This window comes from Octopus sinensis, unplaced genomic scaffold (genome assembly GCF_006345805.1).
Source record: "Octopus sinensis unplaced genomic scaffold, ASM634580v1 Contig12447, whole genome shotgun sequence".
NCBI classification, from domain to species: domain Eukaryota; kingdom Metazoa; phylum Mollusca; class Cephalopoda; order Octopoda; family Octopodidae; genus Octopus; species Octopus sinensis.
Genome location: NW_021832602.1, coordinates 219,392 through 238,426, shown reverse-complemented (window position 1 = coordinate 238,426; position 19,035 = coordinate 219,392). Strand labels below are relative to the sequence as shown.

The following is a 19,035-nucleotide window of genomic DNA, read 5'->3' as shown; positions in this document are numbered from 1 at the left end:
CATATATTGTGTTAGTATATAGGTATCAAGAAATCAGGTTTCATAGAATGTTTAATAAAAATAAAAAAACATTAATTTTCAATCACTTCTTGTACGACCGGAGTGGGGGAAACAACTTCACGATTTGGAGGATGTGCAAAGTAAGGTAATTTACCCCTAATCCAATCATTTAATATCATCTTGGCCACACAATTAATGTCGGGCTCCCCTTTCTGAATATTCCCGATTACAAACCTTAATCAACTTTCCAGTCTTATTGGCCAATTTCTCAATAAAGTCGCTTTCGGAATCCCAGTCGAGTACCCCATAGGCATTTTCCAGGTGCTTTCTCTCCACTCGCCGAATGACCTCCTCGGCATAAAAATCGGGATTGTCAAGAGTCTCCACCCTCACCTACACCTGAGTCAGACACACACGACCACTCCTTTCAGGATAATATCCGTCTCCGACTCCCCCGATGGATAGACCACCCCCGGGGAATCAATCAAATAAATTCTCTTCATGAGCGATACGTACTGCCAGACCTTAGTCTCCCCTGCGATGGGAGCAGCTTTGCACACCTTCTTTCCCAACAAGGCATTGATTATCGAAGACTTTCCGCAATTCGGGTATCCCACCAACCCGACAGAAATCTGCTTGCGGTTTTTGTGTAACTACCATGTTAATATCCCACCCACCTTAGCGAACTGTCGCAACAACTGCATGAGAGCCGACTTGCCAAAACACTTGGTTATGTTGGCTCGAAAGGCCAGTGTGGGGTACTGGGAAGACAAATGAGTAACCCATCGTTTCTAACAGTACTACACACAACTCTAACTGTGACCCACGTGGGTACCAAATCACACTTGTTTAAGACAAAAACGAGATGTTTGAACGGCTTTTCCTTCTTTAAATACTTTTCAATATAACTCGAACGAGTGCCAAGGGGGTCCCTGGCATCCAATATTTGCAAAATTACATCAGAGGAATCAACCACCTGAAATTATAAGTATTGCCGACCTTGAATAACTCATTCCAAATCCTCCTAGACTGTCCTTTCTTAGTCACAGCCTGAACTGACTCGTCCTTGTCCTCTTCTCTATCAACAGTGTCCTCGATGGTCTCAGCCCTCCTCTTGGCTGACTCACACAATTCCTCCACGGACCCCACTGCCAAGGTTGGTCTTTTCCTCTGAGAATTTGGTCCAAATGTGGCCGAATAGCTTTCTCTGTCCAGAATGTGACTTCTCTTTTGTGATCCCATCTCCCTGAGGAGAGATATGGGAAGTCGAGTCTGTTTCAACACCACCTTGTAGGGGTCAGACATTGCAGTCCCCATCTCAGATTGGAAGGTCTGGAGGGCCTCCTGAGTGACATAACGAGTATTGCCTGCCAATATATATTCTCTAAGCTTACCGAACCAGCTTCTAGAGGGCTGGGTTCGAGCGACTGTGCCTGTTGGCGTTTTCTGTTGGTAGGGGGCTGCCTTGATTATTTTTCCTTTGGCGTCCCTGAAGATTGTTTTTTAGTGGTTTACCTTATTGGTTTCGATTTTGTGTACATTAATAGACGTTTGGCAGTGGAGGGGTCTCTCATGGGACGTTTCTTACCAGGAGCTTATTATTAGCTTGGGCTTTACCTGCAATTTTGTTTCGTTCATATTTGTTTAGTGTTTGATTTAGCTTGCCCATCAAGTCAACAAAGCACCACGTTCTATTTTAAATAATTTATAATGCATTTATAATTTCAATTTAGATTAAATTTAATTTAATCAAATTATTTGAAATCTATTCTTTTGTTTACATGTAAAAATTAAGATTTGTTACTCATTATAACCTACTGACTGGAGACCTTATTTTTAAAGCGCCTTTACAATAACTGTCTTAACTTTTCTTCCTTATTTGGAATATTTATCAGAATTTATTAAAGAAACTAATCATTAAACATTAGTAGTTGGATACTTTATTTTAATTCATTAAAGAAACTAAGAAATTGTTTAAATTAAAGATCAACGTAATTGCAGCATTTATTGGCTATCCCAGAAAATCGGAGTTGGAAATAACTCCTAAATAAGTTTAAATATCATTCACTAAGCTCACAAACAATAATAGTCTAGTGTCAGATAGGTTAGGACCAGAACTATTAATTATGAAAATCTACATGTACTCATTGCCGACCTCTTCAATGGAATGTTTAAAAAAACGACCATTTGTCTCTGAGACAAAAAATACTGGTCACTGTCTAAAAACCGAAAAAAGCTAAAGGAAAATTAGAGAAACTCAGGCCAGTAATTCTTATAAATAGCATACGGAAAGTGCTGGCAATTGTATTACTCTACAAAGAATAAATCATTGTATGGAACAATTTATATCTGCTTTCCATAGCGGTTTTCGTGCATGAAAATGGACTTCTGATATTGTTTGAAGCTATAGATGGTGATGTTCCACTATTCAAAGGTTCAAAAATGTGACAAACATTCTTGAAATCGATATTTCAAGAGCTTTTGACTTGATCAATCGTCAGAAATTGATGGACAAAATTCCTTGACGAATCTTCTACCCGGATGATCACTCTTTTAAGGATACGAAAATAATCACTTAATTTCCCTCCGGTTTCGGATTTTTTCTTTTGCATTCCTAATATTTTTCTGAAATTATAATAATCTTTCAAAGGTTCAGGAAACAAATTAAAAATTTTTTCATTGCTGTTATTGTTTTGAAAGGCGGTGGACTGCACCTTCTCGGAGGTCTACAAAGCCAGAGAAGAAAAGAAAGAAAGTAACGTAGTGAGTGGAATTCCATTCTCTGTTCATTTCGAAGGCTCTGGATTTAGTTTGAAATTAATTAGTTAAAAAATTCTCATGCCTTCGCAACAATAATGATTATTTGTCTGACATATACTTGCTTTAAATTCAACATTGTAAATTTATCATTCTCAAAAAATAAAATAAAATTCATCAAAATATTTAAATTAAGTTGAAAGTTTGGAAGTCGGGGCCGCACTTGAGAACCACTGGTTTAAACACTAATAAGATCTTAGATTGTCTCAAGTGTGCTCTTATGCTGTTTAATGTTACAGTCAACTTTCTATTTATTGCCAACAAGGGGACCGACCAAAATAGTGGCAAAAAGAGGAGGTGGTAAAAAAACGAGATTTAAAGCTTGACTGTCATGTTTTTTTAATTAGTTTGCTATTTTTTGTTTCCAACGGGTTTATTAGTCAAAATAAAGAAAATAAGTTTTTATTGTAATTGTTAATTATTTAAATAAAACAACCATTTAATTGTTAATGTGAAATCGTCAAAAAAAATCTAGCTATTATGAACTGGCTCGCAGGATTGAAAGACAATTCCCGCGTAAAACAGCCAGCGAGATCCTCTGAATAAGGAATATAAATTCCCTCGGATCTCTAGAGCGGTAGGTGCACAGGCGCCAAAGTTTCTTGAGATGAGCAAGTTTTATTTGAGAACATTCTTAGGAAAGACAGTTAAATAAATTAATAATGTTTTTTTCTCAATTCCTTGTTTGATGTTTTCGATAGTACAGTACCGGTCATATGTTTTAGACATTCTGAAAAAATCCCAGTGTTTGATTTTTCTAAAGAAAATCTTATTAAAAAAATAACTAAGCAATCATTTGAAAAAAGTTCGATTATAACAAAAAATGTATTTAAATACTATTTGAAGCACTTGATTATACCTGCGTCCAATTTTTAATAAATTAATTAAGCAATTAATTAAATTAATTAATAAACATTAATAAAAAATTAAAATAAGCCTGAAAAAAAGTAGTAAGAAATAGAAAAATGTTAAAAATAGAAAAACATAAGAAAAAAACAGAATTTCATTTTTTCGATAAAAGGGAGAGAGCAAATCATAGAAATGGTAAATTAGAGAGGTTTGCGTGTATTTTATTTGCCGTTTTGCTCAAAGCTGGGACGCCTAGTATTTTGTGAAGATTAAAAAGAGTAAATGAGTGTATCACGCCATGAGAAACCCGAATTTCACATTTTTTGTAATATATTAACTTTCTAAGTTTAATTTATTTTATTGTTTTCAAAATTAATTTACTAGCATAATGGTAGAGGAGCAATTGTGTACTGATTGTAATAGAATATATTTATTAATAATTTTTGTCAAAATAATTAGTCAGATAACATTGAAGATTTGTTATAAATAGGACGATCCGAGATAATTGGAATATTCGAATGGTTAAAAACTTATTTTAATAATTACAGGGTAACATTTGCGGGAAAGGAAATTGCTCAAATAATTGTTTGAATTCATCTTATGATTCGGGAGACAGTTTTATATTCTTAAACAGAAAAAAATCAACTTTTTTTGAAAGACGTTGGTCAAAAACGAATTTCAGTATCAGTAGAAATTATTTCAAAGAGTATAGCATAAAATATTCACTACTTTTAGAAATATGTATATTAATAACTTTAAATACATCAGATTGCTGGAACGGGGAAACTTCGGAGATGTATGAAATACATACAATAATAATTTATTTAGGTATCTTTGCATAAACACAAAAAAGATGGGAAATTATATGCCATCAAGGAAGAAGAGCGGGAAAAACACAAAATTACAATGAATGAGGCTAGAAGAAACGAAATTTATGTTTTTTCTCTAGCAAAAAAGTCACAAAACAAGTTTTTGTCCCATCTTCATTCACATTTTTACTCAAAGGTTCCAATATATTAAAAAACTTCAGAATTTTTCGGTCATTATCGTTGAATATCTTGAATTTGGAAACTTAGAATCTATGATATCCACAGTGACATTCCAATTGTCAAAATTCTACGCTGTTTGTATTTTGCTGGGTCTCGAGTTTCTCCACGAGCATAATATTATGCACAGGCATGTCAGTTTTTATAATTTAGCAGAGACTTAACACTGGAAAACATTTCTGTGGGATCAGACGGGTACGCTAAAATTGCTAACTTTGAAAATGTCAAAACAAACATGAAAATGAATTCAAAAATTAAAGAAATTGTGGGAATTGTGGACTATTTCGCTCCAGAAGTTGCTAGACAAGAAGAATATACCAGAACAATTGATCATTGGATGTTTGGGGTCTGTCTGTTCCGAATGTTATTTAAAAGAGTTTTTAATTTTACCTTTTATTTTGTAGTTTCCATTTTTTGGTCAAAACTACAATGCTGTTATAAAAGCAATACTTAATAAAGAACCTGATTATTTTTTACTCGAACTTCACTTTTCCGAAATAATGAATTGTGAAACAATAGATATTCTGAAAAAAGTGATGTCAATTTTATATTCTAGTTGTTTGTCAAAAATCCGAAAAAGCGTCTTGGTAGTTCGCAAAACGGAATCGGTGACATCATTATCCATCCCTTTTTTAAGGTACCCACATTAGCCAGGACAAGTTTCATTATAGATGATGGACATAAAAGCTATCCGTACAAAAACCATCTTAATGATTCCGGGAATACAACAACCACACGGGAGTAAACGTTCACTATCCGGGACTCTTTAAAATTAGTTTAACATTTATTTTTTGGCATTTTTGATTTTATTTATCTTTTTTCAAAGCGTAGTTATCAATAGTTTGTTTTTTTTGAAATATATGTTGCTGACACATATTTCACGATTTTAGTGATTATGATTTCAGTATTATTTTTAAACACCAGAGTGTAATTAAAAACAATAATTGGATATTTTCTCGCCGGTTTTCTTTTACTTCTTACATTTTTTATAAAATTAAGTCGAAAATTAAATAAAATTTATTTAGCGATTCTAGAGATACGTGAAAATTATCTTTTCCAACTGTTCAAGATAAATGTAAAAACTGAGTCGATCAAGTCAGTTCCACTGTTCATGACCGACCTGACCAATAAACAGTTTATATTTTTAAGCAAACAGTCAAACAAGGTTAAATGCACCCAAACGTGGCATTATTGATTGATATAAAGAAGAGGGCGGACTTTTTGGTTATTCGTTTAAGAACGGCTATTGAGACAAGTTCAAAGAGCCGATTGAGCTCACAGGGGTCGTTTCTAATTCTTCCGAAATAGTCTCACCTGTGCAACACCCAAAACAATGTTAGTAACGAGTCTCCTCCATTTTCCTCGGTTAAGCGCTGTGGAAAATGAGGAAAAGTGATTATAATTTATATAAATTATAATTGAAAAAAATTTTAACTTAATACTGATTAAAACTTAATTTAAATTAATTAAAAATAAATAAAAAAAAGTATTTTGTGGTTACCAGATGGTGGAAATGCTGAGAAGCAAGGAAATGGCATTATGCCAGTTATTCCTACAAACAGAGGCAGCCTACCGAATCGTGTCCAAACTAGGACAGGAGGGTATCGTGGAGATAAGAGATGTACTCTCATGTGATCTATTTCCAGATGCAAGTAGACAGGAATGTCCTCGACAAGAAATACGTAGGAGAACTAAAAAGAGCAGACGAAATAGAACAAAAACTAAGTAATATTATTCACTACACCATCAGAATATATTGAGAAGAACGCACAGGCTGCAGGGATTGAAATCCTCGAGACTCAGGACGATTTGAGTTCGGTCCTCGACGCTGACTGTTTGGTGGAGATGGAGGTGACAGTCACGTGTCATTCCAGGCCGAGGCACAAAGACTCTACACAGAATTAAAACGAGTCAACACCAGCACGGAAACCCTCAAAAAAAACATGGTCGAATTGACGGAAATCAATCAAGTCCTTATAAAAACGCGGGAATTTTATTTGGAAGTTTATTGATTATTTAATGTGGAATGTGGACGAGGGAGAGGGGTATGGAGACATGATATCCACACTTTCCGGGGTTGTGGGTAGAGATCGGGTGTCCGTGCTTCATCGACTGCTGTGGAGGGCTTTCCGTGGTAATGTCATCCTCAAGACGCGGGAAATTACTGAGAAATTGATTGATCCAGTCACTGTGGGTGCTTTCTCTTTATTTGTAGGGGGATTCGATTCCGAAATTAGTTTTTATAGTAATTTACAGAGGAGAGCATCTGCAGGAGCGAATAAAGGCTATTTGTGAGGCGTATTACATTTGTTTGATGGCCTAGAATGAGGGCTACGGTGTATTCTATGCCATCTGACCCACAAGAACATGTTTCCCAACTCAAAAGTATCACCACAAGACTACTCGAATTAAATATAGTATATTATTAATTAATTTTATTACCGAATTAACTAATTATTTAAAAAAGATAATTAAAGAGGGAGAAAACCACCGAATTCAATTACTGCAATTGGCCTGTGGACGATTGGACGAGTGGTTGACACACGTGCGGAGAGTGAAGGCCGTGTACTACATTCTCAACCACCTGAGTGACAATGTGAGCAAAGGATTCCTCGTGGGGGAGTGTTGGTGTGCAGTGGAGGACATTCCCAAAGTGGAGAGTATTCTTGTGGAAGCCTCAGTTGTCCTCCTAGCTGAGTTGTAGTTGCGTTCGGGGAGTTCTGCCCCCTCAATTCTGACCCGTGTGGAAACCAACCTGAAAGCGCCTACGTGGAATCCCACCAATAAATACACATCGGCATTCCAAAGCATAGTCGACGCCTATGGGATCTCGACCTACCTGGAAGTAAACCCGGGTATTCCGTGTTGATGAGTCCAGCACTCTTCACGGTGGTCACATTCCCTTTCCTTTTCGGGGTCATGTTCGGGGATTTTGGCCACGGACTAATCATGTTTATATTTGCTGCAATACTTGTGCTTAATGAGAAGAAACTTGCCAAGAGTAAAATAAAGGATGAGGTTTGCTGATGGTCTTATTTGGATATGGACAATGCTATTTGGGGGGAGATATGTCATTCTGCTGATGGGACTCTTTTCTATCCACGCTGGACTGGTGTATAATGATGCCTTCTCCAAGTCCTTCAATATTTTCCAAAGTTCGTGGTCTGCCTCGGGTCATAACATCCTTCCTCAAAACTATGCCAATTACTCCAAACTCACGTGGTTGGAGCCTCGGCGGCAACTGCCTCAATCCAACTACACTTCCGACTTTTCAGGGCATCCCTACTTTTACGGAATTGACCCTATTTGGTCACTCTCGTCCAACTCGATGACATTTTCCAATTCCTACAAAATGAAGTTGTCGATCGTGATTGCAGTGTTCCACATGTTGTTTGGAATATTGCTACAAATTGTCAACCACATGTATTGAGTGAGTGTGACTGGTAGACGATTCCAGGAGAAGATTATGATTGTGGTCGAATTTTTGCCCATGATTATGTTCTTTGGGAGTCTGTTGGTGTATTTGGTGGCACTCGTGGTGTATAAATGGTTGGCCTACGACGCCACGACTGCCCACTGTGCCCCCAGTCTGCTCACTCGTTGGTTTGTGTCTTAATTCTGCAGACCTGATCAACATGGCAATGATGAGATATGACACCGACAGTGCTTCTGTGCCTTGTTCATCACTGGTCTTCTATTCAGGACAGGTTTGCCTACATCCCCAGTCCAGCAATCATTCCAAACGTTCCTCCTGTTGGTCATGTTCATATCCATCCCATGTCTCCTCCTCGGCAAACCACTCACAATCAGGAGGCAAAACAAGAAGGCAGGGTCTCTCTCAGAGTCTCTCATTCAAATTGACCAACCAGAGACGAAGGTTGTATTTGTATTCTACGGTAGGTTGAGTTCTCTGACTTGATGATCAACCAAGCCATCCATACCATCGAGTTCACTCTCAACACAATATCACACACTGCCTCATATCTTCGATTGTGGGCCCTCAGTCTTGCACACGCTGGTTTGCTTTATTTCTCATTTTAGAACTCTCCGAGGTGTTGTGGTCTATGATTCTCAGGATTGGACTACAGCAGTCCTCACACACTGGCGCCATTGCCCTTTTTATTGTCTTTGTCCCCTTTGCTTGTCTTACTATTGGCATTCTTCTACTTATGGAGGGACTCTCTGCTTTTCTACACGCAGTTCGACTTCACTGGTTTGTTATGTCGTGGGGACTGTTAGGGTGGAGTTCCAATCAAAGTTCTTTAAAGGAGATGGCGTCCGCTTTGAACCGTTCTCCTTCGCGTCTTTTCTCAATGAGGCTTCTTAGCATGTTTAACTATTACTAATATGTCCACTGTTCTTAATTAGCCATTCGATGCTAACTAATTTTGTGGTTAGATCATATCAATTTTTAAGTATTCGTAGAAAAACGAGTAATTAAATTTATCTGCTAATTTAGAAAATCACGATTCGCCAGTCGCCTTAAATCCCAAACGAGACACTTCCCCTCTCTGAATGGAAAGACCGTCATTCCGTCCAGACGCTTGCCGTCTCCGCGATCAAGATCAGTGGGCTCCAGAAACGAAAGGGAAGCCTGCGACATTAGGGCCCCGTTTGACGACTTTGTTCATATCAATTAACTCTGGTAATTAAGCAGTTTCATTATTGCCTGTTTTCTACAATTTAGTTGCGGGAATGACGCAGTACAGATTAGCTGTGACACAAATGACGCACTGCGTGAATAATATGAATAATTAATGTTAGAATAATTAAATAAATGGTGAAGCGTTCATTTCCAATCATCAGATGAGAGTGCTTTGGCTCGTCTAATGATATAATCCTTGGATGGGTCGTAGGGACAGTCCTTGCTGGGGATTTCGAGTATGGCCGGGAGGGGAGTCGTAACAGCCGAAAGCACATCCCTAATCAGATCGGCAATCTACAACAAATGACGAGTGAATACGCATTGGTTAATTATGATCATTGCAATGTCCTCTCTGTTGACAAACGACATGAAGGCATTCGAAATAGACTCGACGTTCGTGGCTGGGGAAAGTAAAGGGAAGACAATACATTTGTTCGCCACGAAAAAGTTAACGCCGAACTGCTTTTTAAACTCCCCAATTCCGCCAAGAAGGAATCCCGTGCATGTTTCCTTTATAATGAATATGTGGGATACCTCATCTCCGATCACTGCGATCAGCTTCCCTCTTAACCCTGCTAAGCTCATCAGACCACAAAATATACACTAATTATTTAAATATAATTATATATGAATCAAATCATTAAAATAATTATTAATTAATTCATTTATTCACATCACTTATGTGGGGTCATTTTGTACAACCTCGAAGATTTCTAGGGTTAATATTCAGTGACTAATCAAAATAGAACCTCTCTGCCTGTGCTATTCCGAAATATGACCAAAGTACGAGTGGTGGACAACAGTGACCTTGGAAAGCAGGCCAAAGTGAAGAACAGACACCCACGGATGATAGGAAACCGCGGGAGAAAGCCCCAGGCTGACATTGGTGACCGAATAACTGTGGCAGTAGCCGGATTGGTTAGACATGCGTACGTAGTTGGGATGAGAAAGTCCCAAAAATCTTTCATTCCCCGATTTGACTCGAATAACGTTGTGTTGGTTGATGCCAATGGAAACCCTCTGGGCACAAGAATTACAGTCCCAATTCCATCTGCCTTGCGTTCAATGGGACCCCAATATGCCAAAATTATGTCTATTGCTCACCGATTTGTTTAATTTATTATTATTTTGCTAAATTATTTTTTTAATTAACATATACAAATTGGCTGATGGTGGGATATTCAACCCAGTATTGAAACCCCTGACCAGTTAAATCTAATTTTTTAATTACAAAAAACATCGAATTAGAAAAAACAGGCCAATAGAGAAAAGCCATCAATACAGACAAAGAGTGGCACTTACTAATTTTTTGCAATTTTGAATAAAAGCGTTAAAATGCTGGTCAATGTCGGCCGATTTGTTTAATTTATTTTTATTTTGCTCACAATTAAGTTTTTTTTTAATTCAACTGAACATTAATAGGATTACCAGGAAGGTAACTGAATTAAACTCCTTTTCGACCAAACACGAAATTTATGTTTGTGTAATCCTGAAAAAAACTCACCATGTCCTCGAGGTCCCCACAGATAATTTGTCCGCGGAGGCGGTCTCATGACACTTATTAAAAAGGGTATTTACTACCAGGAGAGTTTCGCATTCATTAACTCTAAACTAAATCAAAATAGATGCTTGGAGGCTTCTGCAATTACTATATCTACTCCTGTTGGAAATTTACTTATTTGCAATATGTACATTCCGCCAATGGGATTATGCCCGAAAAGTTTTACCCCAGATCTTCTCCTGGTTGATAAACTTTAAAACTTTCTTGTTTGCGGTGACCTGAACGCAAAGCACACACAGTGGCTTAAGTCTAAAAAAGCTGACTTGCGTAGAAAGTCGCTGCTTGAGCAACTTGACAACCTAGTCATTCTCAACAATCCTTCTTTCAACACAAGAACCCCACACAACAGAAAGGACAAACTTACTTCGCCCGACCTGACTCTTTGCTCCGCTAACCTGGTGTCATTGACTAATTTGAACGTAATCTACGACTTACAGAGCGATCATAACCCGATAGTTATATAAGTCAAATCCCTTTTCAGAAAAACACCTCCCATTTTTAAATACGATTACAACCATGCCGATTGGGTTAACTTTACCCGCTACATTGATAAAGTACTGATAACTTTTGATGTACATGATTACGACTCAATTGATAATGCTGCTAAACACTTCAATTAGATAATCCTGATTGGTTAAAAGCTGTTCATAAAAAGAGGAAAATCGGGTCAAAAACCGTAAGAAAATTCCCTTCTAGAATTCCCTTCTAGAAAAATTCCCTTCTAGATTTCGATTGCCAACAAATTAATAAAATTTTATGCCGGAATCAGTCATATTCCTCACAGGAAATACAATGGACTATTTTTGAAGTCCCTTAAACTTCGGAAACTCGCGATATAATAATCTTTAATCACGAAAAAGTGTTTCAGACTATCAAAAATCTAAGAAAAACGGGATCTTGTGGACCTGACGGAATTTCTACAATTCTGTTAAAAAACTTTGAGTAACTAGCAATAGCAGCCATGGTTAAAATCTATAACTTCTTGATTAACAATTAAATACCTACCATATGCAAAATGGCCCACATTTCCCCTATCCTGAAACCGGGAAAGCCTAAATACAACCCAGCATCATACACATCAATCTCCCTCCTCTGCGTGTTATCTAAAGCTCTGGAAAAGCATGTACTTAACCGAATCAAACATTTCCTTCCTGACCTAAATTTTCAACATGGATTTAAAAGTGGGAAGTCGACGGCCTTGCATCTTGCCACGCTGACTAACTTTATCTCGAAAGGACTAACAATTAAACCCTACAGCGACAAGATGATTATGTGCTCGGTGGATATTCACAAGGTTTTTGACTTCGTGTCTAGGAAAATACTGACTAGGAAAATATTTCTCTGCAATATCTCCTCATTCCTAAAAAAGTGGATAGGTTGCTTCCTTACTGGGCAAAGGGAATAAATTTATACGGAAAGTACAAATTCAAGCTTGAAGTATTTTTCCATATGGAGTACCTAAAGGTTTGCCTTTATCATCAGCCTATTTCAAATTATACTTATCGGATCTCCCGATGCCAAAAGCTAAAGATGTAATTGTTCTATCATATGCGGATGATATTGTGGTTGCATCTCGCGACTGAGAAATCGCAATGACTGCAAAACTATTTCTACGGTCTTGAAGCGTGGTTACTAGTATAAACGACTACCAACAAATCTAGCAAAGAGACCCTCCTTACCTCAGCAAAGAGATTCGGGAAAGCGCAAGTAAAGCTGTGTTTAAACGATGTGGAGACACCATTCCAAAAATTGAAAAAATATTTTGGAAGTAACATACGACACTCATATGTTTTTCTTGCAGCATGTGAATGATGTGATCACGAGATTTATGAAGGAACTCTACATACTCAGAGTTTTTCCTTTTGCCAAACCGCCTATAGGAGTACATGAAACATACAATTAGCTACGCTTGCAAAGCGTGAGGAAATAGGATCAGCTACGCCAATCGGGAAAAAATTTCAAAAATTAAATCAAGAATCTGCAAAACCTTAGAAGAACCAAACGAACAACTAAATGTTGCCACTTTTAACCGCGCCTGGATTTTGGGTTTTTAGATGGTGGTCTTGGTTGAATAATAATAATTAGAAAAGAGAGGCCAATTGAGAAAAGCAATCAATCATAGATCAATACAGACAAAGAGTGGCACTTGATCAATTTTTTGCAATTTTAAAAAAGGGTTAAAATGCTGGTCTATGTCGGCCATAAAAGCAGCGAAAGGTTTTAGAGACGCATGACTTTAAGACGCCATATATATTTGAAAAAGAAGGTGAATAATTATAGTGAAAAATTGTTTTTTGTTAATTAATTTATAAAATAAATTATAAAAGCAGATCGTGGTGTGAATGGTGTGTTGTACTAATAATCTATTGTTAGCTGAGAAGACAAGCACGATTACGACGCGAGTATATATATAGAAAATCCATTGAACAACGAGATCAACAAATCGAGGAAAAGAAAAGAAAGATTCGAAATGTACTGGAAACAGGAGATTTTGTGCCACCCGAACTCCGCCAAGAAGCATTAAACATCCACAAGAAATTGGGTTGGGACGACAAGGGGGCAGACGGTGTCGTGAATCACTGCGACGATGAGTATCGTTGGGCAGGGGTAAATGACCCAAAGATAATAATAACGACATCGCGTGATCCAAGTTCTCGTCTACGTCAGTTTGCTCAGGAAATGCACTTGCTGATCCCCAATTCTCAGCGAATTAATCGCGGAAATTGCCAAGAGACCGAACTGATGAACGCCGCACGTGCCAATGATATAACGGATGTGATAGTCCTTAATGAAACACGTGGGAACCCTGATGGATTGGTCGTCTGTCACCTCCCGTTTGGCCCGACTGCTTATTTCACTCTCTCCCACGCCGTTCTCCGTCACGACATTTCGAAGGAGTCTCCACTTGCCCCGATGAGTCAAGCATTTCCTCATTTGATATTCCACAACATGACAAGCGCTCTTGGCAGACGAGTTATGTCCATCCTCAAATATTTGTTTCCCGTCCCAAAAGACAGTTCCAAGCGACTGGTGACTTTTTCTAACACTGGTGATGTCCTGTCTTTCCGGTAGGTTTGATATTTTTTTGTAGACATCATTTATTCAAAAAGAATCGTGAAACCAAGTCCATTGATTTGACTGAAATTGGTCCGAGGTTTGAAATGAAATGTGAGTTGTTTTTGGCTTGATTAGTAGTGTATAAACTGATATTGGGTACATTGGAGACCACCCAGTCTTCTCAGGTCGAGTGGGTACTCAGACCGTATATGAACACTGCCAAGAAACGACTCTTTCTTAGTCAATAAATCTGCTTTTTATATGAAATCATTTTTTTTTATTAAAATATGCAGAAAAAATTCGGAAGCGTTCATCGTCGATGTAAATATAGAATCTATATAGGAGATCCTTTATATGGTTGGAAATCATTAAGATCTGGATTTTTGATAAAAACACACACCTTGACTACTATCTGTGTCGGCAACCACGGAAAGCCCTACTTTGGATCCTCGAACATATAGAGGAACATTAACATTAAGTTACTATACACTATTATTAATTAAACGTTTTCTAAAAAGGAGATTTTGAATTAACAGTCAAAAACAGTTACATAGAAGTTAAATACGTGGTCGAACTTTAAGAAACAATTCTATCTACATAACTGACTGTTCCGCTAAAATATCACAAGCCATAGAACCGGTTAATCTCAATCTAAATACTGGAAGTTTATGAAATAAACTCATAAACAAAATAAAATCAGTAGCTAATCACACAATCTGGATAATTTCTAAAACTATCAAAGGAATCCACGACCCTTAAATAGATCACCTCCCTATTTACAAAATTTACGTATCAAATGCATGAAAAACCACAAACACGCGAAAGAAATTGAGTTCAAAATTCCAAGAAACAAAGAAAATACAAGTACAAAGCGCAAAGATGCTGTAAAGATGCTACCACAAAAGAAGAAATCTAAAAGTTTAACGGTTTATGATGAACTCGGAAGAACCATTTACAACAACCAAACACTTTACTGCTCTCCAGTTAAACATTAATGGGATTAAAGGGAAAACCAAAGACTCGCGCTCACATCTGACAAACCTAAAAAGCAAAGTAGATACAAGAGACCAAACTATCTCCTAATAATCCTACGCCCTCATTCTCCGGTTACAATGCTATCAGGATGAACCGCAAAGCGAAAGGAGACGGTGGTTGCTCACTTTAATCAGAGACAGACATCACCTTGAAAGTTAGGAATCTTATCTGAGCTGATGAGGTTCCCGAAATAATTGGGATCTCGTTTGGTAAGATGAAGGAAAGACAATGGCTGCTCAATATAACATTTCGGTATGCGGAAAGAAAGTCAAGCGGAAAAAACGTCAAGTGGAAAAAAAGTCAAGTCCGTAAGCGGAAAAAAAGTCAAGTGGAAAAAAAGTCAAGTCGTCTTTGTTTACTTTATATTGTATCTTTTTCGCAATAATAGCAACTTTTAATTTTTAACAAATTTTTTCAATACTTGACTTTTTTTCCGCTTTACTTTTTTTCCATTTTTGAAATTTATTCCCTTATAATTTTCGAAATTTAGCGCAAAACGGAAAAAAAGTCAAGTTCGTTAACGAAATTACGGACTGTAATTTCATTTAAATGTTCTGCCACAGCTAAGCAACACGTTGTGAAAATAAATTTTAAAAGCTTGGTTCAGAATATCGGTTTTTTAAAACTGATATCACTTGCAATTGTATGCGCAAACTTTTTTTCGTTCGCGTTAGCTTCTCGCCTGCCGAAATAGTTCGCTTCCTTTGTTTTATCTATTCTGTTTCATTTCTTCCGGAAAATAAATCACATAAATTTTACAAAAATTCTTAGAGTAGTCCAGATTTTCTTTATTTTTAAAAATTTTTAAATATTTAAAAAAGATTTTATTAAACGTGATGAAAGGATTATTTAATTCGAATCAAAAGAATATTTAATATTCCATGCAATTGCTTGTAGGGTTTCTCCTATTGTCTTTTTTCTGTTTTGGCGATCCAGACATATATTTAGCAGCCTTTGTTGTCGATCGAGTGTACTCTTGTTTTTTCTTGTCGTAATTTTTCTTCCGATGGAATCCTGGTCAATAATTGTTTTCGTCATTTTCTTCTTTTTGAAAAGAAGATATAATATTCCATATCGATGGATGACGATATCCCGTCAAATTGTATAATTTATTGTTCCATCCTTCACAATGGCTTCATACACATTCCATAAAATTGGAGGGAACAATGGAGAAATGTGCTGTATTCTAACAGATAAAGGGTTTTCTTGTTTATTTAAGCAACGATAATAACCACGAACATATGTTCGATCAAAATAATCTACTATATATTTTGAATCTGGAACATCTTTTGGTATATTATCTATTAGGAATTCTATTCCTTCTTCCAGATCTTGAATGGGCAAAAACGCAAGAGCGTCTATCATAGCGCAAAAAATGTTGAAGTTAATATTTTCTTTATATTCTTTTACTAAATGCAATTCTTGAATTTTTCTCCAGGTTGACTGCCTTAGATGATAATAACATCCTCTAATATGTATTCGTCTCCCAAATACTGCAAGGACAGCTCGAAATACCGAATCTTCAAAGTCTGCCATAATAGTTTCAAGACAAAATTCCAAATTCAAATTATGAATTGCATTTTGAATAGTCTCAAAAAATTCTTCGTAAATCTTTCTTGATTTAGAAGGTAATATTCCATAAATAACTGTAATTGGACTGGAATTGAACTCAATTCTGATAAAATATATTTGCTTGAATATGCATGGTGCCATAGAGAAATTTCCATCCATATACCATACTTTGGAATTTGCCAATAACGTTAAATTAGTATTGGTGCTGAATATTAAAAGTCTATCGTTTCTTCTTTGATTATCATAAATTAAAAAGTTTTCTGAATCCGGACCAAGAGTTGAAGTTAAAAATGATGGAATATCTTCTAGATCTAGAATATTTTTTGGAATATGTAGAGACAAGCGTTGATTTCTTATTGTTCGCTTGAAAGAATCTGCAGAAGGGAGAATAATCTGGATGATGTATCACATTGAGAAACAACATTTGAATAGATTTGTAAGGGATTCTCTTGGCTCTTTTTTGCAAGAAGTTTTGCCTTGTTGCACAACTTCGTCAGTTTTATTTGAGTTTCGTCTAATTCGTGATTGTGAGAGGTTCCTTCTTTAGGAAACTCAAAGTTATGATCTGTTCTTAAGCTTCCTCTGCATCCTTGCGAAGACTTTTTAACACAATTAAAATTATATAATTTTTTGTTGTCGAGTGCCTTGTATACATATAACCTTTGAAACAATTTTTTTTTCCTCCTTTGTTAGATGATATTATCTCCATTTTGTCACTTATTTTTGCGGCATCCATATATTTAAGATACAATATGCATAATATTTAAGATCAAGGCGTAAGATTAAGCAAATAAGTCAGGCCACTTTTATTATTACTTTGAAGTTCTTAAATTGATTTAGGAAAAGCGATTATTTTAAGACGGAAAATAAGTCAAGTTCGTTAACGAAATTACGGACTTGACTTTTTTTCCGTTTTGCGCTAAATTTCGAAAATTTATAAGGGAAAATTTCAAAAATGGAAAAAAAGTAAAGCGGAAAAAAAGTCAAGTATTGAAAAAAATTGTTAAAAATTAAAAGTTGCTATTATTGCGAAAAAGATACAATATAAAGTAAACAAAGACGACTTGACTTTTTTTCCACTTGACTTTTTTTCCGCTTACGGACTTGACTTTTTTTCCACTTGACGTTTTTTCCGCTTGACTTTCTTTCCTACAATCAACATTTCACCCTCCGGCTCCTGTCAGAGGAGCGATAGGTTGCCAAATTTCTTTAAATAGAAGTCATCATATGCGGGGACTTGAATGCAAAGCACCCTTATGGCTGTAAACTCAGTCAACAGATACAAGAAAGAATCTTTTACTATCTCAAATGGACTCTTTACCAATAATGAATAATTCATCGAGAAACTCAAGGACTCTCATCAGCGTGACTAATTTGCTTACGTCACCGATGTAACATTTTGCTCTTAATTTCTTTCATCTATTACTGATTGGTCAGTCCTTTACAAAACAAGAAGCTACCACAATCCGATCGTTGTGGGGATCAAAAGGGAAATCAACACCAAGAGAGTTCTTGCTGGATAAAATTAAATTCTGCAAACTGGCCATTGTTCCAAGAAATCTAAACTAAAAAATTGTTGTCTGGATAGCTTCAGGTCTTTGGACAAGACCATGAGCTACTTTACGAGAATAATTCTAAAGTAGCTGGTCAAAGAATTAGTGATCAAAGGAGATCTGCCTTGGTCAAAGAAAAAAATTATCTCAAGAAATCTAACCGAGTAACTTTGGATTTAAAGTTCTGTATCAGAACATTGAATACTAAATTAAAAACCAAAAAGCATAGATCTAAGTTTTAAAATGGAATCAGGGTCTTACAGATGTAAACCAAAATCGAGAACAGGAAATCTAATACAATATCCTTAAACAGAAGAATAGAGAAACGGTCAGCGCCTCTCTTTTTCTCGCTGAAAGAGGATACTTGATATTCTTCAAAAACGACATGCTCTCGTGGTCTAGACCAGTGATTCTCACGTGTACAGCACTGGAGCCACAAGGACCTTCCAAAATTTTGCAATCAGATAATGGTTCAGAATTCAAGAATGTGTCTCTGAGAAATCAATGCGAAGAGTTCAATGTAGTTCAGATACATTGAAGACTAAACAATCCCCGTACACAGGGGATTCTAGAACGTTTTAATCAAACCATCACCCGAAAACTCTTCAAAATGATAGACACAGATGAAAAAAGTGGCTGGAAATTTCCGAAAAAGCAGTGTACTGTTATAACAAGGCTGTACACTTATTTTCAAATCAGAGTCCTTTCGAAAGATATCGAGGGATCTGGACAGTCGTCGGTTCGATTCCGAAGCAGGCTAGTTTCATCTTGGAACCAATTCTCGTTATCGTTCCTCTGCCCGCGAGGAAATGAGTACTTCTGGCACGACACAGTTGAAAAATGGGGATCTCTTACCTTCTTTCCGGTCTTAGCGTGGCGTTATGGGGTCCACCATGTCAG

At 36.7% G+C, this 19,035-nt stretch overlaps 1 protein-coding gene and 1 pseudogene across 1 annotated transcript; one reads left to right on the top strand and one right to left on the bottom strand.

The window, feature by feature from the left end:
* Positions 1-71: 71 nt before the first annotated feature.
* On the bottom strand, positions 72-3,546 carry LOC115229336 (annotated as a pseudogene).
* A 6,585-nt stretch (positions 3,547-10,131) lies between these two features.
* Positions 10,132-14,072, top strand: LOC115229335 (U3 small nucleolar ribonucleoprotein protein IMP4-like). Its single transcript, XM_036499174.1, has 2 exons — positions 10,132-10,275; positions 13,292-14,072. Exons 1-2 carry the CDS (start codon positions 10,132-10,134, stop codon positions 13,988-13,990), a joined length of 843 nt encoding a protein of 280 aa, XP_036355067.1. The 3' UTR covers positions 13,991-14,072.
* Positions 14,073-19,035: the final 4,963 nt, after the last annotated feature.

Excerpts from the sequence above, each read along its gene's own strand:
- LOC115229335 (XM_036499174.1), top strand. The coding sequence starts at position 10,132 with ATGACCAAAGTACGAGTGGTGGACAACAGTGACCTTGGAAAGCAGGCC. Across the intron at positions 10,276-13,291 it reads CTGTGGCAGTAGCCGGATTG|CTGAGAAGACAAGCACGATT; the intron begins GTTAGACATGCG and ends ATCTATTGTTAG.